The sequence below is a fragment of the Argentina anserina genome, chromosome 3 (genome assembly GCF_933775445.1).
Source record: "Argentina anserina chromosome 3, drPotAnse1.1, whole genome shotgun sequence".
NCBI lineage: Eukaryota > Viridiplantae > Streptophyta > Magnoliopsida > Rosales > Rosaceae > Argentina > Argentina anserina.
This window is the reverse complement of record NC_065874.1, coordinates 33,179,678-33,204,231: the sequence shown is the minus strand read 5'-3', so window position 1 is coordinate 33,204,231 and position 24,554 is coordinate 33,179,678. Positions and strand designations below refer to the sequence as shown.

The 24,554-nt window shown below is 37.3% G+C and overlaps 5 protein-coding genes across 7 annotated transcripts in view; 2 read left to right on the top strand and 3 right to left on the bottom strand.

Moving 5' to 3' along the window:
* LOC126788917 (heterogeneous nuclear ribonucleoprotein 1) overlaps window positions 1–24,554 on the bottom strand; it is a 156,219-nt gene that overhangs the window by 11,621 nt on the left and 120,044 nt on the right. The window lies entirely within an intron of this gene.
* LOC126788912 (nucleotide-sugar uncharacterized transporter 2) lies at window positions 45–2,609 on the bottom strand. The gene is made up of 7 exons (XM_050514931.1): window positions 2,358–2,609; window positions 1,702–1,853; window positions 1,352–1,560; window positions 1,162–1,255; window positions 919–1,085; window positions 649–819; window positions 45–429 (listed from the first exon to the last, which is right to left on the bottom strand). Exons 1-7 carry the CDS (start codon window positions 2,473–2,475, stop codon window positions 153–155), a joined length of 1,188 nt encoding a protein of 395 aa, XP_050370888.1. The 5' UTR covers window positions 2,476–2,609; the 3' UTR covers window positions 45–152.
* LOC126788919 (disease resistance protein RUN1-like) lies at window positions 9,357–17,055 on the top strand. The gene is made up of 5 exons (XM_050514939.1): window positions 9,357–9,813; window positions 9,895–10,145; window positions 10,261–10,459; window positions 16,563–16,834; window positions 16,924–17,055. Exons 1-4 carry the CDS (start codon window positions 9,473–9,475, stop codon window positions 16,759–16,761), a joined length of 990 nt encoding a protein of 329 aa, XP_050370896.1. The 5' UTR covers window positions 9,357–9,472; the 3' UTR covers window positions 16,762–16,834; window positions 16,924–17,055.
* Window positions 11,539–24,554, top strand: part of LOC126788918 (farnesyl pyrophosphate synthase) — an 87,391-nt gene continuing 74,375 nt past the window's right edge. The window contains exon 1 of the mRNA XM_050514938.1: window positions 11,539–11,549. The gene's annotated coding sequence lies outside the window, so the exon portion shown is untranslated. The remainder of the gene's footprint in view (window positions 11,550–24,554) is intronic.
* LOC126788903 (probable disease resistance protein At4g27220) lies at window positions 18,188–24,074 on the bottom strand. Of its 2 annotated transcripts, XR_007671444.1 has the most exons (7): window positions 23,501–24,074; window positions 23,173–23,420; window positions 22,578–23,052; window positions 19,715–22,492; window positions 19,060–19,129; window positions 18,898–18,976; window positions 18,188–18,776 (listed from the first exon to the last, which is right to left on the bottom strand). XR_007671444.1 is itself a non-coding variant. In XM_050514919.1 (6 exons), the coding sequence occupies exons 1-5, from the start codon at window positions 23,998–24,000 to the stop codon at window positions 19,105–19,107; spliced, it is 4,026 nt and encodes a 1,341-aa protein (XP_050370876.1). In that variant the 5' UTR covers window positions 24,001–24,074; the 3' UTR covers window positions 18,188–18,976; window positions 19,060–19,104. The 2 variants fall into 2 exon arrangements, 1 of the variants encoding a protein (XP_050370876.1); XM_050514919.1 differs by having other exon boundaries at window positions 18,188–18,976.

Here is a 24,554-nt window from a genome sequence, read left to right as displayed (position 1 = left end):
ATTTTTTAACTGATCCTCTATAATGAGTTCTGCATTCTGCAATCAGGCTTTGTATAACTATGATGAAATGCTAGTGTGATTCAGCAGCCAAGGAAATGGAAAAGACGTTCTTTAGTAACTATCTATACACCAAATCAGTAAGCCTGCTTGGTTCAAACAACAGTTGTGCTATCCCTTGATTCTGAATCTACTACAACGTCTTGGTCATCAATGGTTTTGGGTTTCAGTGTTGGTAAGGCCTGCTTGGTCACATTGTCTTGTGGCTTTTTCAGGTTTAGGGATGTGTATACAGTCATTCCACAAAGCGCTGTAATAGCTCCACAAAGGCTCACGAAGCCTGGATCTGATTTGAAAAGAAAATATCCCCCTAGTAATATCACACAAGTTTTAAACTGTCCAAGAACAACATGGCTAGTTGCTGAGGTTGCCCTGCATAAAAAAGAGAGCAGCATTTCAGAAATACTGCAACCAGAAATAAAATTTACGTGCAGAGACATTGTGTTGTATCTAAATTGACGCCATATTCAGGTTTTGAATTTGTAGTTTGATCTTTATAGTAGAGAGGAATTACTGATAGCTTGGTTATAGACACAAGTATATATTAGCACACCTCCGGACTCCTTTAATGCATAACAGCAACAAACTCACCCGAGTGCCAACGCTCCGGACCATTGGAGGAGAAAACCAAGAACTGCTGATATGAGAATAGCACTGGAGTTATTGACATCCCACTGGAACAGTAGAACTCCTGGTGGATCCAACCATGGCATAAGAGCTAATAAGAAGAATATAGTAACTGGGGTAGTCCTCCACATCAGCCTACACTCAGAATAATGCATAGCTTAGATATGACAGATAAAAGCTTAGTCCTTAACCATCTTCAAGGAGCTAGGAGGAAAATAGGGAATCAAGTCTTACGCGAGGGCGGTCCAATTCCCTTGTTGTTGCAGATTAGACCACAGGATTTTGTTTACAGCACTTGGGACTATCCACGCGATTGCAATCAAAGCGCCAAACAAATTGAACTCTAGATCTGTTACTGTTGCTACTGCCACACCTGCTGACACCACAGCTAGAGCTAAAACCTGTGCAAGCAAGACTGTTACAATAATTCACCTGAAGGTGAAACAAAAGAAATGGGACAAAATCATTTGAGCTTGCCTTGTTACAAGAAATGGTTTTTCTAAAGAGAATGAACTCGGCAAGAACAATAGTAGGAGTGACAGCAATTTTAGCCATCTGGTAGAAACCAACACTGCAATTAATGAGAACAATGGTGAGTAGGCAACATATTGAGTTTGTAACAATTTTGTACATCATAAATAGAAGACAAAAGAGACCAAATTAAAACCTGTTATGTTTTAGGCTTGTATTGGCAAGACCAGAGGCAAAAGCCATGACAGCACCTAAAGAGAAGAGAGAAGTGAAAGGAGTAGTTCTAGCTGGAGGAGAAACTGGAAGAATTGCGAGTGTCTTAAAAATGGCTAGAAGCAGCCATGCTGTCACGTAATGAATCAATGTGAGAAAGATTGGAAACTTAAATCCAACTCTCCCCATTACCTGCAATCGGCAGATCGAAAGACATTGAATCATAATATTACTGAACAAATTGATTATGAAAATCTATGCATCTGAGCCTGCAAAATGCTAAAGAATATTTTTATTGCAGAAAGGCAAGAAGAGAAGGGATGAGGCATGTACAAGCTTATTTGCCAGAATGATCCCCACAGACACTATGAAATTGAAGGTCATTGCCACCACCGGGCCACAAAATCGTTGCTGTTGGCGCTTGGCGCCTTCTGAAGTCCGAAGATCATTGTAGAGAGAACCCCTGAGTTCTTCAAGTGCTTTACCTGATCATTCTAAGAATGAGAATTACAAGGAGATACATCTAAATCTTCTTCTGCGAGTAATAAGGTTTTCTGATTTCTTTTGATGTTGGTTGATCATCGAGAATATCCTATTTAGCTAATCTGCTTAAAGTAATCTACTAAATCACATGAAGTATATAACATATTGGTTGTTAACGAGATTGAGAGCAATGCAGAATTGCAGATTGTTACATTATTCACATCGTAAAGCAAAGCTCTTGAAACTATCAAAAGATCAAAACCATCACTAACAAAATGGAATAGATATGCTCATTGTACTCTAAGAATGAAATAGGAGAGTATGAAACAACTACACCACGAAATTTTACCGGCATAATTAATCAAACAGGAAAAGAAAATATTCAAAGATACATCAATATAAACCCAAATACCCACATAACAATTCTGACTCGAATTATCTTTCAATATAGAGAAAGAGCAATTAATATAGAAATTACAAAGGATCATAATTCTTTTTTATCAAACCTGCTTCTCCTGCATCACTGTCTTTCCTTTTCACAAATCGTTTGGCTTCATTCCCCAACAATGAATCAAGCAAAGCCATTCCACTCTGACAATGGCAGAGACATACATATGGGATCATGCAGCCATCAAAAACAGCTTTTGAATCACAGAAACTGAAAAAGTTTCTATATGAATGTGAAAATTGAGAAAATTTAGCTGCATTAGAGATTTAGAGCCCTTTAATCATATAAACACTGTTCTTTGTTCCTTCTTTTGAATAAATGAATGGAAAAAGTGTAAATCTAAAGGAACAATGAAATGAATAGAGAAAAAGGAGAGTTTCTAATGCTTTAGGATTTGTGTAAGATAAAATGTGATGTTTGTTATGATCCCAAAGTGACAGGTGGGTGAGAATAAGAGTCATGATTTATGTTAATCTCTCCAAATAATGTAGGTTTCCGGGGAAGTTAAGGAAAGTAGGAAACATTGGGATGTCTAATTTTCTATAACCAAGAAAGAGTCGAGATGCAATTACATGTGCTAAAGTGACCGCCAAGTGCTCATTACTCATTCATGATAATTTCATATATTGTTCTTCAAGATTTGGTGACACATCCCATACTTATCAAACGAATTAATACCATATTCATATAAACAGGTATAATCGTCATCATGTTGTTATTAACTACTAAAAGTAGATTAGGTCCATGACTTCATTATAATCGTAAGAGGGTCTTGCCAAAATGATGACAAGAACCTCCATAGCTACACTTTGAATCAATTTGGCGCAAAATGTGAAGTGATAATTATTAATAATTGATCAACATGTGATAATTATGTGATGCTAAGTCGCTAACAAATTGATCACAAGTTTTTGCAAGTAACGTCTTTAGCGAATTAGTATGGTTTATTTCTATCTGATAGTTGCGTGACATCCCAAAAGTTCATATATAACATGGCTGGAGTGAAACACAAAACTGAGAATGAAACAGAGATGTTGCCACCCTAGAAATTGAAAAATCCCACCAGAAGGATACGTTCATATATATGCCCCTACTTCGATCTTCAGCTTTTATATATCCAACCACTAGAGCTTAGTTAAGTTGTTTGAAACATATGCAGCACCGTTTCTCAGATTTGACACTACACCTGACTTGTGAGTCGTGGAAAACTGGCAATATTTGGTACCATTCAATTGATTCAAAGATCTTGTGCTTCCTGAAAAATTGAGATGCATAATAGCTACTTCAAAATTCAAATGTTAGGACTTGTGACAATTAGTACTTTGATGTAAGTGTAATGAGAATTTTGGGCCAGCCCGGAAGCCCAAACCGGAAAGTGAAAGGAAAGCGGCAAAACGTCTAAGCAGCCCATGTCTTATGTCTGCTTGAGCAAGTGATTTAATTTGTACAATAGGAGGTGTGATTATTGTACGTGGTTTTTAACATGGTGTTTGTTAAACGTTTTGTCTTCGGACGTCTTTAAGAAATATGACATGTATATGATATATCGGATTATATATATATATTGTATAAATGGTAAATAAGTACATATATATATTGTTTGTTATATAATATACTGTTATGATTTTATCATGATGACGTCATTTTGATGACGAGATTTATATATCGTGTATGTGATTTGATTTGTACAATATGATGTGAGATTATTGTACGTGTTTGGCAAGTCGGAACCTAGCCTTTGGCCGGGCGAAATTTACGATACAGTTAGAGCTCTAGTTTGTCTGTCGGAGTACTGCATGTGAGGTAACGGGTGGTTATCGGCACATGAGTACTCAGATTGTTTTGGATGTTGGGTAGCGGGTGGTTACCCAATATCAGCGGTGTACTATGTGAGGGGTAACGGATGTGTACCAGCGTTCATTAGTACCCCGTATTATAAATGTTTTTGGGTAACCAGGAGGGTTGCCCGATTTCTCATGAGCACTTTCACTTCATATATTTTTTTGGACAACCAGATGGGCCGTCCATTGACTCATGAGGGCATTTATATTTGTTGATTTGTGATTTTTCGTATATATTGATATGCGAATTATATTTTCATTTTACTCATACGAGCTATAAGCTTACCGGGTTTGTGTTTACAATCCCGGTGCACTAATTCGATGGTGTAGGGGATAATTCCGCAGGTGTTGATTAGTGGAGATTGAGTGACGACTCCGGAGACTCGAAGTCGTTCGTATCCTGCTTGTGGTGAGGTTTCTAGCGTGGATTTGTGTGTGAGAATTGGTGTGGATTTATTTGTGAGTTTTGTGAGAGATTGTGAGGATTATTACATTTCCATCTTATGTAATGTTGAATTATAAATTTGGGTTGTAATAATTGATTTTCTGAGTTGTATTGAGAACTCAGTAATGATCCGCTGTGCATTTTAAATGATTTCGATTTCATTGAAATTGTTTAGTGTTTAACGACTTTGAAATTTTGAGTTTTTATGCTCAGAATTTTAGGGTCGTTACTGCATCTGAGCATAGAACCATCAATAGGAGACTGTTTCTCACCATATACTCGTATCACCGTATGTATGCGATTTTCTTGAAGAAAGCCGACCCCGAACATGGTGTGCCATATCGATCAAATCTTTAGAAAACTTGTTTGGAGATGAATATATAGTCAGAAATCTCACCATCCCATCCGAGGACCGTGGCAAAGTAGCTGTGTCTTCTTGCAACGGTTTGGTAGCCCTAGGTGATTTTTTCAAAGGGTGGTCCATTCCGAAGTACTGCAGTCCGAAGAGTATACAGTAGTTTTTGTATTGTTTTAGTTGGTTTTGGTTATGTCTCATCTACTGACGACTATACCACACTAGCCCCCATTGATGACTCTCCTACTACAGTGGATGTCAACATCTTCGTATACTCAACGAGAGCCAACTCTTGGAAACTCATGGAAGTTTCTCGCTGGCCATCCCTCAGCTACAGACCTTACACGTCTGCGTGCGAATGCGCGCGGAAATCTTTCACATGAAGCAATCCATTGGGTTAACCATCACAAAGAATTCATAGAACATAATGACCACGACTATGACATAGTAAACGATCAGAGACTGACTGAGGAGTTTGGCGTTTGTGCTTTTGATTTAGAAAGCGAGGAGCTATATAAAATGCCTGCTCCTAATTGTTTTAACCAAGATGATGATATATATAGCCCCAGAAGAATGCAGACTATTGTTCACTCAGAAGGATGCCTTTGCCTTTGGTCTCAGACTGGTTATGATGGGAATCTGGGTGGGTGTATTGAATTGTGGATGATGAGAGATTATATATGGGGTATGTGATCCATGGATGAAACTTCATAAATTCAGAACGGCTGCTTTGCGGAATGTTCTTGGACAGCCATCTCGGTTTTGGGAGCCAAGTTTGGTTATGGAAAGTGGTACAATTATGATCGAGCTTGGCAACAAGGAGTTAGTAAGGATTGAATGCCGGCTAAAGAAGAAGCCGGTGTGCCGCGGCCGATATAGGCTTCAGGAGGCGCCTGGGTGTAAGCTTTTGATGGGCGCAATTTTATATGATGAAACTCTAGTTTCTCTAGCTTAATTGAGTTTGCTGTCTAATTGGATTCAAAAGCTGGCTGCTGCTATTATATATGTACAGTTTGGATATATTCCTGGTACGTATTTATATTTTGGCAATACCTTTGAATGTTTGAACCAATCGAGTTGCGCTTATTCAATTCCGATTTCCGAGTGACCGGTGTTTGGCTTTTATATATCGTGATGCTTCATCTTGGATGATTTTAGTGTCTCCATGGTCGGAGATGCTTTGTTTTGATCTCACAACATAATAATTAGGGAATGCATGACTACGTACTTGCATTCATAATTCAGAAAAGAATATGCGAGTGTGTTACTACTTACTAGCTCGCCGAGGTGGCTTGGTAGTTGGTACCACATAGTAGCCTCTACCTGTGCATAATTACATCCCCGGCATTATAAAGACTGGATATATGATTCTCAAAAAAAAAAAAAAAGACTGGACATATGGAGTTTTGGTTACAGTGTGGTCATGCTGAAAAAGGTGGGTACAACCGTACAATTATGATTGAAAGACACTAGGAAGTTCTTTCCTAGTCTCTGCAAGCTGTTTCTATTGTTCATAGTTTTATACTGTTTCTGGAGTGAAACCGTTGTCTTCCTCTTGTTCTTATCCTGCAAGGACTGTATTACTGGAACAGTTCGGGTTAGGAAAGTAGGAAACATGTCTGATGTTGCCGGACTATTCAATTCCGATGCTTATATATGCCCAGCTGATATGGCACATTTGGACATCATTCATACTGTCATAGCACCACCCCTACCTACTCTTCTGCTTAGTCTTACGGGCTAGATCGACATTTGGTGTTGGAATGTTGCATGGGGGCCTGTGGGTTGGGCTCAGATGGTCCAGTAGCGGCAATTACTAAATATATACACATACTAAATATTGCTAACACACCCATACACCAGTTAACATATATTGCGGTTGCGAATGTAGAGAGGTTTTTTTTTTGGTACAAAAATTATAGTGATTGAGTGAACTACCACTTCATTTGAATTAGGATAAGGGAGAGAGACTGGAGGGGTTTGGTAGTATGCAATCAATATTTATCACGGGAGAACTTGTGGGAGTTGGAAGGGACTCGTGAACTTTGATGATTTGAGTGGAACATTATATTGGAATTAATTGAGATTATGGGCTGTTTGTAGCAGTGCTAATGGATGGTGGTAGGGGTAGCTAGTGATTACCGATTGAAATGATTATGGTTCTCCTTTGATTAAGTTGGGTTTGGATCAAATGAGTTACTAGCATACTTGGCGGACGTTGAGAATATTGGAGGAATATGCAGCAACTTCTGTGCTGGAGATGCTTTGATTTGGATTATTTTAGTGGGTGAATATAGAGGCTTGTTTTGGATTTGGAATGGAAAGTGTCAACTTTGGGTATACTTTGATGTTAATTAATTTGTTGATGAAGTCGGTTTGGCTTGAGGACATTCATTAAGCAGTGGTGGTTTTTGACATTCCCCAACCAAGCACCTAAGATGGAGTTATATCATTGTCTTTCCTTGAATTCCAAAATCTGAGGAGTTATGTTACCGTCCCATCTGGATGGTTGAGGCCGGTTCAAGTAAGATCCTTTAAGTAATTTGGGAGCAGTTGCATATTAATGGAGAAGATGATAGTTCACGTATTTAGTTTATGATGCTATGGTTATATTAGAATTACTATCAGTGTTGAGGCTTGTCCAGGATGGAAGCTTTAGGTGTCCTTAGCAATTAATGGACGTGCAACCAACATGGAAAACATGCAATTCCAATATTCACAGAGATCGTCACATAAATAGAAGTAATTTGCCTATCTTCTCGGATTAAGGAGTCAGTACGAGGATGTTGACGATTCCAGGAGTGGAAGGATAAAGGTCTCGGAATGTGTGACATTGTGTTGCTAGTTCGTCAAATTTTTTGTTTGGTAAGCGTAGAGAAGTAGAACATCATTCTACGAAAATTTATTGAAAGAAAAAAAAATACAAAAATAAAATAAAAAATAACAACACAATTATCTCTCAACCAACTAAGAATAATTAACGAAAACGAAAATCAGAAAATCATAATCGATCTCTATTACAGTAACTCACCATAAAATCTGGAACTAAATCTCACCAAGTAAAACTATCTGAAGAATCACCGAAATTAGCAAGAGCATCAGCAGCTTGATTGCCCTCACGAAAAATATGGCTCGGTCTAAAATGCATTTGGGAGATTCGATGCAAGCAATTGCACTACTCCACACGAAGACTCCAATGAACTAGATGAGAAAACTGTAGATAAAGAAGAATAAGAGAAGAGTCCACTTCTAACCAAATAAACTTCTCGTCTCTAACTCAAGCTTGTTCAATAGCCTTAATGACCACCATGACTTCTGCAGCAACTGAGTTAGAGATATCAAAAGTAGAAGAGAAAACACCTAAAATCGTACCTATGTAGTCTCTATAAACACCACCATAGCCTGCTTTATTAGAACTAATTTTTCATGCTCCATTAGTATTAACTTTGATCAAACCAAAAGGAGGGGTTAAGTTCACCTCAATCACTCGAGGTGCCCGGCCAGGTTTGCAACTAGCACCCATACTTTTAATTACACAAATCTCTTGAACATTATTAAACATAGAACCAGAAGATAACTTACTAGAGGCTGCAACATTACCCGTAATTAAACGGCAAACTTGAGAAACAATAACTTCAATACCATCATATATTCATATTGGGCTCGATTTCTGCAATGCCAAATGAACCAAAGAGCTGAGACAAAACATGCAACCCAAAAATCATGTAATTGAGAACTCCGATCAGCCGACAACCCCATATTCAAAAGATCTAGTTCGTCGATTAATTCTCGGCAGTCATCAATTCTGGAATCTGACCAGAACATTCATCTTCCAGTTCTCGGATGATTGTTTTTTTTCTCGGATGATCATGACTTCTTCATGAGGTGTGTTCACAATTGTGACTTTTATTTTGTGACTCAAATTTCAGAAACATCTAACGGTTGAATCTTACTGAACTGAGATAAACATTAAATAATCAACGACTACTCGTGTTAAAAAAACATGTTCTTGAGTTAAAATAATGAAAGTTTTGTCTCAACCTCTGTATACTTAGGGGGGTGTATTCAATTGAGATTTTAAGAGACTCTTACTGACTTTTAATAATCTATGAAATCTTTAATTCCATGGATTGTTTATAGAGTTAACTGTATTTACTTAGATTGATTTATCTATATTTATATAGACTTAGAAGTCTATAGATTGTTTTAAGTGTAACAAATAGAAGAAAATATGTATCAAACACAAACAATAGAATAAAATTGGTTATGATTTGAAACACAAATGTTATTATACTCCTAACAAATTGGTTGTTTTCTATTTGGTTTTGGGTTGGTTTCCTTTGAGTTTTTTTTTTCACTGGGAATCAGTTTCTTGCTGTTTTCAAATGGCGTCAGCATCTCTTCCTTCTTCATCGTCAACAGCTCGTCGGTGGACGTATGACGTTTATTTGAATTTCAGGGGTGCGGATACTCGAAGGGGTTTTACATCTTATTTATATGATCGGCTGCAAGCAAAGGGAATCAAAACATACATGGATAGCACAGGAGTTTCACGAGGGGAATCAATTTCGTCTACTCTCCTAACGGCAATTGATGAACCAAGGTTTGCAATCGTTGTTCTATCCCCAAATTATGCTGCTTCTACTTGGTGCTTGGAAGAACTCGCCAAGATTTGTGATCGGGATCACTTCGGTATCCTTCCAGTTTTCTATGACATCTATCCTGCTGACGCGAGACATCAGAGGAGAAGTTTCAGCGAAGCTTTTAATAACTATGAAAGGTCTGGGCGATTCGAATCGGACAAGATACAGCAGTGGAGAGATGCCTTAAGAAAAGTGGCGAGTTTGTCCGGGTGGATGTCAGAGAATTACGGGTATGCATCTAAAGAGTAGCTATTTCAATTACCGAAACTTAACACTTGTGCTTATAGCTGACTCTTATTTCGTTCCTGCAGGAGTGAGTTAGAACTTGTGAAAAACATTGTGGAATCGGTGTACAGTAAATTACAACCTATTGAAATCAATAAGGGAGATGTTGATGCAATTGAAGCAACAAAGCTAGCCGCTGTTGAAGATGAGCCTAAAATATCGGAGTCAAATGAAAACGATGAAGTAAGAAGACCAGATACTATGGAACTCAAGCCTACAATGCCAGATTCTTTCGCTGAAAATTTTGAGGCAACAACACAAGCTACCAATGGGAACTGTGAGTTTACTCGGTTTTGTCTGTTTTTCATTGTGGTATCTCTTTGTTAATTTCTCGACTGTTCCTGAATCCTGATACCTTTTTAATTTTCGTTTTCCAATTTTTGGATGTTCAGCTGAACGAGAATCAGCTGGTCAGTGGAAGCATGATGTGTTTTTAAGTTTTAGGGGTGAGGATACTCGCCAGGGTTTCCTGTCCCATTTATACCGTGAACTGCAAAACACGAAAATAATTAGAACGTTTAAGGATGATGAACAACTTAAGAAGGGGAAGGATATTTCTCAAAGTTTGCTGACGGCAATTGAAGAATCAAGGTTTGCAATCATTGTTCTGTCCGAGAACTATGCTTTTTCTGCATGGTGCTTAGATGAACTTACAAAGATTTTCAAATGCATGGAAGGCAAGGATACTAATCATACTATTCTGCCAATTTTTTATCATGTTGATCCCTCTGATGTACGAAATCAAAGTTGATATCAAGGTTGTATAGACTGGAAGAATTGTACATGATATGTGAATTCGGGAACTGGGGAAGTCAAGTCAAGGAATCAGTAGAACAAACAAATGCCAACTTTGATGAGATAATTGGCTTGTCCCGTTTGAGCATTTTGAAGGTTTACATATCTGATGCAGCTTGCTTACCCAAAGATATCGAGTACTTACCGAGCTGGATAAAATATAAGATATGCATCATCAGGGATCTCTCTTCGGATATGATGCTTTCTTTGAATGATCAGCCTTCAACAACCTTGATTCTTGACAGAGCAATCAATGGCTTACCGGATTGGTTTATCAACGTGGTGACAGAGAAAACAGAAAAGCTAGAGTACAGAGACTGTAAGGGAGTAATCAACATTCTTGAGGAACATGAGCATGGGAGATTACATGGGCTCAAGCTTCTCAATGTAATTCGGTGCCATGCGACCTTGGAAGAGTTGATAAATGCAACAACTTGGGATCCAAGTAAACCTGTGTTTGAGAGCTTGGAAGAGTTGCATCTCCTTCACTTGCAATGTCTGAAGGAGTTGTGTGTTGGTGAATTTCCTCTTGGGTCCTTATGCAATCTCAAGTTATTGAAAGTGCAAACTTGTCGCAGCATTGTGAATGCACTTTTACGACCGAACTTACTGCAGAGACTAACAAATCTAGAAACAATATTTTGTGTAAATATGGCACTCATGAAATATGTGTTTGGATCTGAAGGGCTGGAGCTTGGAACAATTCTCTTGACAAAACTAAGAGAGATGAGATTGGGCGCTCTGTTCGAACTTATAAGCATCTGGAATGGTCCGGTTCCACCTGCAGTTTTTGGGAATCTTAAAGTTTTGGCAGTTTGCCAGTGTACAAAGCTGGAAAGTCTATTCCCATTTGATGTGGCTCGATCTCTTGTGCAATTGGAAGACCTCTCTGTAGAGCTCTGCCCTAACTTGGGTAGAGTCATTGAACCAAGCCGCAGCATTTTATTTTGTTTGAAAGCAAGAACCAGCTTGAAAATATATATGGTTTTTCTAGGATTGAAGAAATTAGTCTTGAAAAGTCTTCCAGAGCTGACATGTTTCTGCAGTGAAAATGTTACTCTTGCTTCCGAGTGCCCATTATTGGAATACTTGTATGTGGATGAGTGCCCCCAGTTTATTAACTCTGCTTCTGCTTCTGTTAAAATCAATGATCAACAACATTTGAGTTCTCTAGCTAAAAGGTACGTCTCTCTGTTATAACCTTCATCTGTTTTATCATGCTGTCTTTGTTTCTTGCTTTTCTTTTCCTGCCATGTGATAAATGTATGTCTGATGACATATTGCCATAATCTTTTTGCACTTCTTGAGCTTATAGTTAGGTGTATTCTATTATGTATCACTGTATCAATATATCCGCTGGGTGCATCAAAACTCATGTAATGCAGACCAAAAGAACCTCAGCTAGCTTGTCATTTTAAAGTTCCTTCTGTTAAAACATGATCACAATATTTTGGAAGTGTGTTTTGGTAGTCAACTGATAAAAACAAACAGGTAAAATTACGAACAATCAATATGACATAGCTAGATGATGGATGCGTACAGGAAGATGAAATGAATTCAGAAACTTTGTGGATTGGTTGACTCAGAAGAGCTACAGAGTCGATGATAAAAGCCTAACTATTTTATTTCATCTATCTATTTATTTATCATGGTAGTGTTCGTTTTTTGCTTTGAACTTTTGCCACTTGATCTTTTATCCTATTCAAGTTTGTACTGTTACCCTGATTTGTTGAAATACTTATTAAAAAATAATTATGTACGTCATTTTCTTTTCATTTTTTTTTTGAGTAGATGGGAAGATATGTATACACTTTAAAGAGAGCTGATGCAAGAGAAAGGCAAAACAAAGAGATGCTCGGGGTAACTATATGAAACATGTACACAACTTAAGTTGATTATGAAAACCAATAATCTAGTTTTCTTACGAAAAATGTTAAATACAGGTAAAAGTTTAGCTGTGATCTGGGCTCAAGCTTCGAGTGCATCACTAATGGGTGTGAGGTTTCTGGTGACAGTAAGTTTCAAGCCAATTGCATTACTCAATCGTTTCCATTTTGATTTAAGTTTACTGTTCAGAAATCAGAATCTAGTTTTTCGTTTTCATAAGTTAGAATTGGTTCCTGCTTGTGAAGTATATTAGAACGAACATAAATTCGAAGCAATGGAGGTCAAAAAGAGTTTGGAGAAACAAGATGGGCATTCATGCAGTGGATGAAGTCACTAAGAATCTAAGATACTGGAGGATGATAATATCATGGTGCTTGGGGTGTACGGAAGAGGACGCTTTGGCAGGACAGCCATACTGAAAATGTCAGTGTACAGGCATACACTTATGTCAAAACGGTGGTGTAGTGTCGTACTTTCGGACCCAATATTTGGGAACGCCCACCTCAAAATAGCATCTGAGCAGAGAACCATCACTAGGAGACTGTTTCTCACCTGCATATACGGATATACCCCTATGTATGCCATTTTCTTGAAGAAAGCCCTGAACATGGTGTGCCATATCAATTCAAATATTTTGAAAACTTGTTTGGAGATAATTCTATAGTAAAAAATCTCACCATCCCATCCAAGGACCATGGCAACGGTTTGGTACCCCTTGGTGATTTTTTCAACGGGTGGTCCATTTGGAACCCATCAACTGGGTTCTACGCAAAGTATCTGTTCCAGATTATTCACTAGTGATGCAAAAAAGGAGAGAAGGGGAAGTACGTACTGCAGTCCGAAGAGTATAGTTTTCGTAATGTTATAGGTGGTTTTGGTTATGTCTCATCCACTGATGACTATAAACTTGTGGTACTAGCCTCCATTGATGACTCTCCTACTACAGTGGATGTCAACATCTTCGTATACTCAGCGAGAGCCAACTCTTGGAAACTCAAGGCTGGCCATCCCTCAGCTACAGACCTTACACTTCTGCGTGCGAATGCGTGCGGAACTCTTTCAAATGAAGCAATCCATTGGGTTAACCACCACAAAAAATACGTAGAACATAATGACCACGACTATGACATAGTAAACGATCAGAGACTGACTGAGGAGTTTGACGTTTGTGCTTTTGATTTAGAAAGCGAGGAGCTATATAAAATGCCTGCTCCTAATTGTTTTAACCAAGATGATGATATATATAGCCCCAGAAGAATGCAGACTATTGTTCACTCAGAAGGATGCCTTTGCCTTTGGTCTCAGACTGGTTATGATGGGAATCTGGGTGGGTGTATTGAATTGTGGATGATGAGAGATTATATATGGGGTATGTGATCCATGGATGAAACTTCATAAATTCAGAACGGCTGCATTGCGGAATGTTCTTGGACAGCCATCTCGGTTTTGGGAGCCAAGTTTGGTTATGGAAAGTGGTGCAATTATGATCGAGCTTGGCAACAAGGAGTTAGTAAGGATTGAATGCCGGATAAAGAAGAAGCCGGTGTGCAGCGGCCGATATAGGCTTCAGGAGGCGCCTGGGTGTAAGCTTTTGATGGGCGCAATTTTATATGATGAAACTCTAGTTTCTCTAGCTTAATTGAGTTTGCTGTATAATTGGATTCAAAAGCTGGCTGCTGCTATTATGTTCTCTTTTAGTTTACAGTGTGGATCTATTCCTGGTACGTATTTATAATTTGGTAATACCTCTAAATGTTTGAAGCAATCTAGTTTCGCGTATTCCAAATGGCCGATGTTTGGCTTTTATGGATTGTGATGCTTCATCTTGGATGATTTTAGTGTCTCCATGGCCGGAGATGCTTTGTTTTGATCTCACAACACTAATTTGGGAATGCGAGTGTGTTACTAACTAGCTCGCCGAGGTGGCTTGGTAGTTGGTACCACATTACTGCCTCTACCTGTGTATAATTACATACATGCCCGGCATTATATGGATTGAGGCAATTTGGTTTTGGTTAGTGTGGTGATGCTGAAAAAGGTGCTACAATTATGATTGAAAAACACTAGGAAATTCTTTTCTAGACTCTACAAGCTGTTTCAATTGTTGTTTCTTGTTTATTTTTCGATTGACTTTCAATTGTTGTTGCGAATGTAGTACCTTTTTTTTCTTTGTTTGATTTAAAAAAATAGTGGTTGAGTAAACTACCATTCAGAGTTATTAGCAGTGCCTTGGAGTAAGGGTATCTTTAAGAGACTAATTATTTTACAATTTTTTTGAAATTTAGCTAGTTTTTTGTTAATTTTGATCTCCAGCAGAATAACTGAAAGGTATCTAATGAAATCAAGAGGCGAATCTATCCAGTTTTTTTTTTTACGTTCTAATTATTTATGTTGCTTTAATCGCAATCTCGAAGAAATCTTCAATGCTAGATTTCATTGAAGATTTTGAGGCAACAACACAAGCAGCCAATGGGAACTGTGAGTTACTCAGTTTTGTCTTTTTTTTTTCATTGTGGTATCTTTTTGTTGATTTCTCGATTGTTCTTGATACCTATTTATTTTTGGGTATTTTAATGTATACTCAATTTTTAGAAGCTTTTAAAAAAAAAACCCAAATATTGTTTTATTCATTATGCACTCAATTATAACCATTCGTTTAAATCTAAATTACTAAATGCCACTATTAAAATCTAATAAAAATTAGTGATTAGTCAATTAATAAATTGTGCTCTCATTAACTGTCTTAATTATAGATTTTCTCTACTCATCACAAATTTAGAAATAATGAATCATTTCCTTTTTGACATATCTAGATCGAAATCGAAATCACTTTATGATGATTTGAACTTTCCTTTTTTCGTTTTGTTGAATAATTTAAAATTTATAACTTCATAGGTAATTAACATAATTTAGTTCATTTCAACTATTTATTTACAACCTTAGTTTGAGGTAGAGATAAGTTTTTTTTAATTCCTATTTAGTAGGTTTTTATTTTTAATTACAACCTAAAATTAGGTATTTATCTTTAAAACTAACATCTCTTATAGGAATTTTTACATCAACCTGTTTGTTAGGTATTTTATAATTCTAAAAATCTATTTCGTAGGTTGAATTTGAAATTTATACTAATATGCATGTATCTATCTATTAGGTAATTTTTACATCAACCTATTTGTTAGAGATTCTCTAATTTTAAAGATTTCTTCGATATGTTGAATATTTATATTAATATGCATGTTTCTATCTATTAGGTAACATCATAGAGTGAAAAAAATATGAAAGTTGAAACCTAGAACAAAAGATTTACCCCACGAAAAATATTCATGGTACAATGATACGAAAAGAAAAAAAAATTGAAAAAAAAAATATATATATATATATATAATGGATAACATACGTATCTTATTGATAGATTTAAAAGATTGAAAAAAATGACGAATGATACAGTACACAACAACTTTTTTGTTCTCTCGTATGATCTATAAAAGTTGGAGTAGTGTTTGTATTCTGAAACTCTCATATGAGCTATATATAAAAAATATTCTCAAAAAAAAATTGAAATCAAATCTTTCAGCAATTTAAAGTAGTGAAAAATCAATGGTAGACTTGAATTAAACATGTACAATAAATAGATGCTACAATTAAGGAAACCAAAATAATCAAAAGGGCAAAATAGGGTTGTAAAAAAAGAATTTGGGTTTAGATTGAAAAAACATTTGGGTGTGAGTTTGATTTAAAAGAGGGATTCCAATATTGGGTATATCTTTAATTTTCTCTTTATTTTTCCATTTTTTCCAATTTTTGGATGTTCAGCTGAACCAGAACCAGCTGGTCAGTGGAAGAATGATGTGTTTTTAAGTTTTAGGGGTGAGGATTCTCGCAAGGGTTTCCTATCCCATTTATACCGAGAACTGCAAAACACGAAAATAATTAGAACGTTCAAGGATGATGAACAGCTTAAGAAGGGGAAGGATATTTCTCAAAGTTTGCTGACGGCAATCGAAGAATCAAGGTTTGCAATCATTGTTCTGTCGCATAACTATGCTTTTTCTGCGTGGTGCTTAGATGAACTTACAAAGATTTTCCAATGCATGGAAGGCAAGGATACTATTCTGCCAATTTTTTATCACGTCGATCCCTCTGATGTACGATATCAAAGGAAGGTACCAAATGGGCCTTACAAATCATTCCAGCAATGCAAGACGCCATAGAGAAGGTGAAGCAGTGGAGAGCTGATTTAATGAAAGTGAGCAGTCTCTCTGGGTGGCATTCAAAGAACTACAAGTATGATTTCTACAATTACACAAGTTAATTGTTGTATGTAATTTTGCATTCATTAGTTGCTTAATGGAGTTTGATCTTTTTCATTGCAGATCTGAAAGCGATCTCATTGTAGACATTGTGAAGTTTTTGCTTGCAGAAATACTTCAAGTACCAAGGGGAGATTTTGAAGAATTTGAGGCAACAAGAGAAGCCGTGGATTAGGCTGGTTAACAAGAACTTGAAAGCGTAAGACTTTATTGAATTAGACATAAGCATTTTTGATTAAGCTGATATATGTAACGAGTTTTAGAATTCAATATATAACATGAGTGAATTAAATAAAGTTTGTCAACGAAAATAGATTTGTCAATGCAATTTGTTTTTGAATTTGAATTCAAACTTGTATGTTTATTTCAGAGTAATACATTAGATAATATGAGAATGTTATATGCATTTTCCTTGATGGAATGAACTACCATAACCGCTACTCTGATATAAAGTGTGTTACATTCATTAATCCATGCTAGAACACTAATCCTCTTCTTTATTCTTGTCCTGAGAAGACCTAATGCAGGAGCATATATGGCAAGTTTAAAGGAATTGTTTGTGATTTTGTTATAAATAATATTTGATATTTTATTGTTAAGGTAGTTTTAGGGTATCATTTTACAATTATTTAGGTTATTCTCTTTCCATTAGTCTACTTATTGTCCAAGTGTGTGTGTGTGTGAGGGAGCTTATTGTGGCATGAATTTGTCCTGCTATGTGAGTTTGCCGTTCCTTGTTTCTAGTGTCTTTTAATTGACGGTTGGAGACCCGTGTCTGATACCCTGATCCCCATTAAGTGGTATCAGACATGGGTCTGGCTCTGATACCACTTAATGAGGATCAGGGTATTAGACACGAGTTTATTTTATGCGGTTTCGAATTATATTATCGAGTCGTGTTGGAATCGACAGCCATACTTTCAACATCGACACCTCCCTTGTCTTTTTTACCGAAGCTGAATAGATGACACCCAAATTAACCACGCACACTTGCAGCCACAAAATCTAACCCGAAAGCCCACCCAGCCGAATGGCAGAAACGCAAAAAAAAAAAAAAAAACAGTAGAAGAAGGTAAACTGTAATGACCATTTGGGCTGAATGAAGTATAGGAAATAGAACGACTACGGAGATGAGTGGAAATGAAGTGTCACACCCAAGTTTTGGCATAATAGGAGGGATAGCTGTCGGCCTTTAGATTTGGGCTTTCATTTTGGGTAAGCTGGTTATGGATAGGCAGGAGTGTAGAGCTCTACAAAAGCTGTCCTAATAGAAAAATATACTTCAAACGAGAAAGTATTACAAGTATTTCAAAAACTCCACCAAGAGTCCAAGACTATTGAAAACAATCAGTACATTCTCTACAAAATAAAAAACATCAATACTTGTATAGGAATAAATTCCGAGAATCTTCCGCTGGCAGACTATTGAAAAGGATCAGTACTTTTACCAGGGAAGACACTCCTCACACTCGTTATCCTTGGTAACTAGGACTTTGGATTTCATCATTAAGTTCACCCTTACCAGGGAATTCAATGCTAGACTAAGACTCCCAAATGTCTTCCAAGATTGTAAGGATCCCAGTTTCGGTCATGAGCCTCTCTTCAATCTTCCGTCTCCCGGACATTACAATCCCAGCCAGACCTGCCAATGTGCTTTGGATTTCGTTTTCCTTTTTTGCAAATCAGGGTTCTAGAATACAACAACCATAATAACATAACTATATACCTATACACTGACATTTTCACTATGGCTGTCCTGCCAACTGGTCATCTTCCGCGCACCCCAAGCACTTTGATATTATCATCCTCCAGTACCATAAATTCTTAGTGACTTCATCCACTGCATGAATGCCCGTCTTGTTTCTCCAAACTCTTTCTGACCTCCATTGCTTCGAATTTCTGTTTGTTCTTATATACTTACAAGCAGCAACCAGTTCTAACTTGTGAATAACGAGAAACTGAAGATTCTGATTTCTGAACAGTAAACTTATATCAAAAATGGAAACGATTGAGTAATGCAGTTGGCTTGAAACTTACTGTCACCAGAAATCTCACACGGCCACACCCATTAGTGATGCACTTGAAGCTTGAGCCCATATCACAGCTAAACTTCTACCTGAATTTAACATTATTCGTTAGAAAACTTGATTATTGCTTTTCGCAATCAACTTAAGTTGTGTACATTTTTCATATATTTACCGCAGAGCATCTCTTTCTTTTGCGTTTCCCTTGCATCAGCCTCTCTTAAAGCATATGCATATCCTCCCATCTATTTATGACAAAAAAGAAGAAGAAGAAGTAAATAATTATTTTCTAATAAGTATTTCAAATCAGGGTTACAGTACAAACTTGAATTGGATAAAAAATCAAGTGGCAGAAGTTCAAAGCAAAAAACGATGTGCAACACTACCATGCTAAATAAATAGATGAGATGATGAAATAAAAAAATGCCAAAATATATCATCCACTTTGTAGCTGTTTGAGACAACCAATTCACAAAAGTTTATGTATTCATTTTATCTTCCTGTACGCATCCATCATCTATGTCATCTTGATTGTTAGTAATTTTATCTGTTTGTTTTTGTCAGCTAACTACCAAATAAAACATTCAAAATATTGTGATCCATGTTTTAACTAATGAACTTAAAAATGACAAGCTAGCTGCGGTTCTTTTGGTCTGAATTGTTGCACCCAGCGGATATATTGATACAGTGATACATAATAAAATCCACCCAGCTATAAGCTCAAGAAGTGCAAAAAGATTACGGCAATATGCCATCAGAAATACATCTATGGCATGGCAGGAAAAGAAAAGGAAGAAACAAAGACAGCATGATAAAACAGAGAGACATACCTTTTAGCTAAAGAATTCAAATGTTGTTGATCATTGAATTTAACAGAAGCAGAAGCAGGGTTAAAAAACTGGGGGCACCCATCCACATACAAGTATTCCAATGATGGGCACTCAGAAGAAAAAGTAACATTTTCAGTGCAGAAACATGTCAGCGATGGAAGTATTCTCAAGAATAATTTCTTCAATCCTAGAAAAACCATAAATATTTCCAAGCTGGCTCCTGCTTTTCGGCTTGGTTCAATAACTCTACTCAAGTTAGGGCAGAGCTCTACAGAGAGGTCTTCCAATTGCACAAGAGATCGAGCCACATCAAATGGGAATAAACTTTCCAGCTTTGTACACTGGCAAACTGCCAAAACTTTAAGATTCCCAAAAACTGCAGGTGGAACCGGACCATTCCAGATGCTTATAAGTTCAAACAGAGCGCACAATCTCATCTCTCTTAGTTTTGTCAAGAGAATTGTTCCAAGCTCCAGCCCTTCAGATCCAAACACATATTTTATGTGTACCATATTTACACAAAATATTGTTTCTAGATTTGTTAGTCTCTGCAGTAAGTTTGGTCGTAAAAGTGCATTCACCAAGCTGCGACAAGTTTGCACTTTCAATAACTTAAGATTGCATAAAGACCCAAGAGGTAATTCACCAACACACAACTCCTTCAGGCATTGCAAGTGAAGGAGATGCAACTCTTCCAAGCTCTCAAACACAGGTTTACTTGGATCCCAAGTTGTTGCATTTATCAACTCTTCCAAGGTCGCATGGCACCGAATTACATTGAGAAGCTTGAGCCCATGTAATCTCCCACGCTCATGTTCCTCGAGAATGTTGATTACTCCCTTAGAGTCTCTGTACTCTAGCTTTTCTGTCTTCTCTGTCACCACGTTGATAAACCAATCTGGTAAGCCATTGATTGCTTTGTCAAGAATCAAGGTTGTTGAAGGCTGATCATTCAAAGAAAGCATCATATCTGAAGAGAGATCCCTGCTGATGCATATCTTATATTTTATCCAGCTCGGTAAGTACTCGATATCTTTGGGTAAGCAAGCTGCATCAGATATGTAAACCTTCAAAATGCTCAAACGGGACAAGCCAATTATCTCATCAAAGTTGGCATTTGTTTGTTCTACTGATTCCTTGACTTGACTTCCCCAGTTCCCGAATTCACATATCATGTACAATTCTTCCAGTCTATACAACCTTGATATCAACTTAGATGGAATTTTGTGAACACATCCACCAGTGATGTCCAGCATCCTTAGACTGGTCATATTTCCTATCTCTTTCGGCAACTCCTTATGAGGAAATTTTCTCAAACTAAGAATCTCTACTTTCTTCAGCTTCCCCAGTACAGATATATCAGTTATTTTCTTGCAAGAATCCAAAAACAAGGCCTTGAGGTTAGTGAGGAGATCAAATGAAGAGGGTAGTACTACGATACCGGTATAGCTCAGATCAAAGACCCTTAATGGATTTGGACTTTGAAAAAAAGTTTCTGGAATGTCAGATATACCAAGATTTCTTTGCAGCAATAAAATTTGGAGTTTGGAACATACCAAAGTATCGGGAAGCTTCTTAAGCTCGTTCCTCATTAGTGAGATTGCTGAGTAGCCTTGATGAACATCCATTGGCCAGTCCTTCAATTCAGAACCAGCTTTCACAAAGAAAACATCACCTTCTTCAGACACAATAGACATAGCTACATTTCGGATGTCACAATGCATCTTTATGCATTCCTTTTTCCCATCCAAAAGCAACCCCGAATCTTTAAGGTATGCGATCAAAAAATGTGCTCTGTCTCTAGCTTCTTGCAATGTATCAGAATATTGAAGCAAACCTTTTCCAATACTATACCTGAACAATTCTTCAATTGGGATGTCATAATCTTCTGGAAACATGCAGCAAAGCAAGAACATTGACTTTGCATCATCAAACATCAAGGTATGATAGGTCAACTCTATCTTTTTAAATGTATCTCGCTCATCCGTAGTGGGAACATACTGAGATGCGATTACTTCTTGACCCGGCTTTTGCGAATCATCATTGTTATCTCCAAATGCCTTTGAAACTGCTTCAGTCCATTCTTTCACATATTTATGTCCAAATGCCTTTGCAGCCTCTTCCAATGCACTTGGGAGACCACCGCATGTTCCAACTACGTTCCTGTCCTCATTATACACATCGGCAGATCCATGAAAAGGCTTTCTCGACTTCTTCATGAATAACTTCAAAGAATCTTCCTCTGATAGGACATTGAGAGGAATATGTGCTTGGCACCTCATAGAATGACTAATCTCCATGATCCTCGTGGTGAGTAGGACCTTGGAATTGCATCTTTGAAGCTCGTCAAAGCTAGGAATTCCAATGCTCGACAAATCTAATTTCTCCCAAATGTCATCCAAGATAAAAAGGATCCTCTCCTTCAATCTACTGGCTGTTTCTATTTCTTCATTCTCCCCCATTTCCAATCCCAACTGATTTACCAGTTCCCCTTGAATTTTTTGCAAATCAGGGTTTCGGGATATAAGGGATATAACAACATGATCAAAAAGCCCCATCTTTTTGGCCAGTGCACCAACAGATTTCACCATGGCTGTCTTGCCAACGCCTCCTCTACCATAGACCCCAATGGCGGTGATTGCATCATCATTCAGCTTCTTGTGAACCTCAGCCATGGCTTCTCTTGTTGCTTCAAATTCTTCAAAATCTCCCCTTGATACTTGACGTACTTTCTTAAGCACAAACTCCACGATGTCTACAATAAGTTCGCTTTCCGATCTGCATTATAAAGGAATAAACTCCATTAGGCAACGAATGAATGCAAAATTACACCCAACAACTTATGTAATTATAGAAATCATACTTGTATTTATTTAGATCCCACCCAGAGACACTGCCCACTTTCCTTAAAGCAGCTCTCCAGCGATCCACCTTTTCTATGGCATGTCTTGCCTTGCTTTCATGATTTTCAAAGGCTACTCCATAACTATTATTTTGATATCGTACATCAGAGGGATCGACATAATAAAAAATTGGCAGAATAGTATCCTTGCCTTCCATGCATTGGAAAATCTTTGTAAGTTCATCTAAGCACCACGTAGAGAAAGCATACTTCTCCGACAGAACAATGATTGCAAACCTTGATTCCTCAATTGCCTTCATTAAACTTTGAGAAATATCCTTCCCCTTCGTAAGTTGTTCATCATCCTTAAACGTTCTAATTGTTTTCGTGTTTTGCAGTTCACGGTATAAATGGGACAGGAAACCCCTGCGAGTATCTTCACCCTTAAAACTTAAAAACACATCATGCTTCCACTGACCGGCTGATTCTGATTCAGCTGAACATCCAAAAATTGGAAAAAAAGGAAAAAGAAATAGGTATCAAGAACAGTCGAGAAATTAACAAAGAGATACCAGTCATACCACAATGAAAAACAGACAAAATCGAGTAATCTCACAGTTCCTATTGGCAGCTTGTGTTGTTGCCTCAAAATCTTCAATGAAATCTAGCATTGTAGGCTCAAGTTCGACAGTGTCTGGTCTTCTTATTTCAACGTTTTCATTTGACTCCCATACTTTAGGCTCATCTTCAATAGCTGCTCGCTTTGTTGATTTAATTGCCTCAAAATCTCCCTTATTAGTTTCAATAGGTTGTAATCTACTGCACACTTCGTCCACAATGAGTTTCCCAAGTTCTAACTCGCTCCTGCAGGGAAGAAATAACGGTCAGCTATAAGCACTAGTGTAAGTTTTGGTAATTGAGATACCTACTCTTACGATGCGTACCAATAATCCCTTGATTCCCAGCCGGACAGATTCCCCACTTCAATTAAAACATCTCTCCACTGCTGGATCTTATCCGATTCGAATAGCCCAGACCTTTCATGGCGATCAAAATCTTCACCGAAACTCCCCCTCTGATATCTCACATCAGAAAGATCGATGTCATAGAAAACTGGAAGGATTCCGCGGTCTTTGTCCGGGATCATACACTCACAAATCTTGGCGAGTTCTTCCAAGCACCAGCTAGAAGAAGCATAATTTCGGGATAGACCAACGATTGCAAACCTTGATTCTTCAATTGCCGTTAGGATAGTAGAGGGGACTGAGAAACATAATTTCCCAGTAGAGTAAATTTGGGAAAGTTCCATACGTATCTCAGGCATAAATGTTTCGATTCCCTTTTCTTTCAGCCGATCACATAAATCTGCAAAACCCCTTCCAGTATCTCCATAGTCGAAACTCAAATAAACGTCATACTTCCACCGACGATCTGTTGATGCCATTGATGAAACCAGCTAGAAAGAAGAAACTGTTTCCAGTCAGAAAAGCAACAAAGGGGAGAGATGAGGAGACTTAAGTTATAGGGTTCTAATGCATTTGCTTGACTTGCAAGTTCTGGCCACAGTTTGTGACGAGCTTCCCACTCTGGACTATCTTAAAAAATGAATGCGTACCCAATACGTTTTCTAAGAGCCATGAGCCTTAAAAGGTTAGGTGAATAAAGCGTAAGTCTTATGTTATAAAAAATTAATAGTTAAATATGTAAATATATAATTATTCACATACAAAAAGAATAAATATATATAAAAATTTACCAATTTATTACATTTAAATATAATGAAATTCATAATTTAAACGTTTTTTTTTACATTTTAGATATTTTTCATCAAATTAAACATAGTATATAGATATATATAAAAATATACCTAAAAGATTATTTTATAAGATGTAGTAAAATGCGTAAAAGACGTTAAAAACGTAGCATAATACGTAAAAAACGTAAGTTTTTTAAGTCTTGGTGCCCAGACCGAAAAACAGAGACATTATGTAAGTAGTC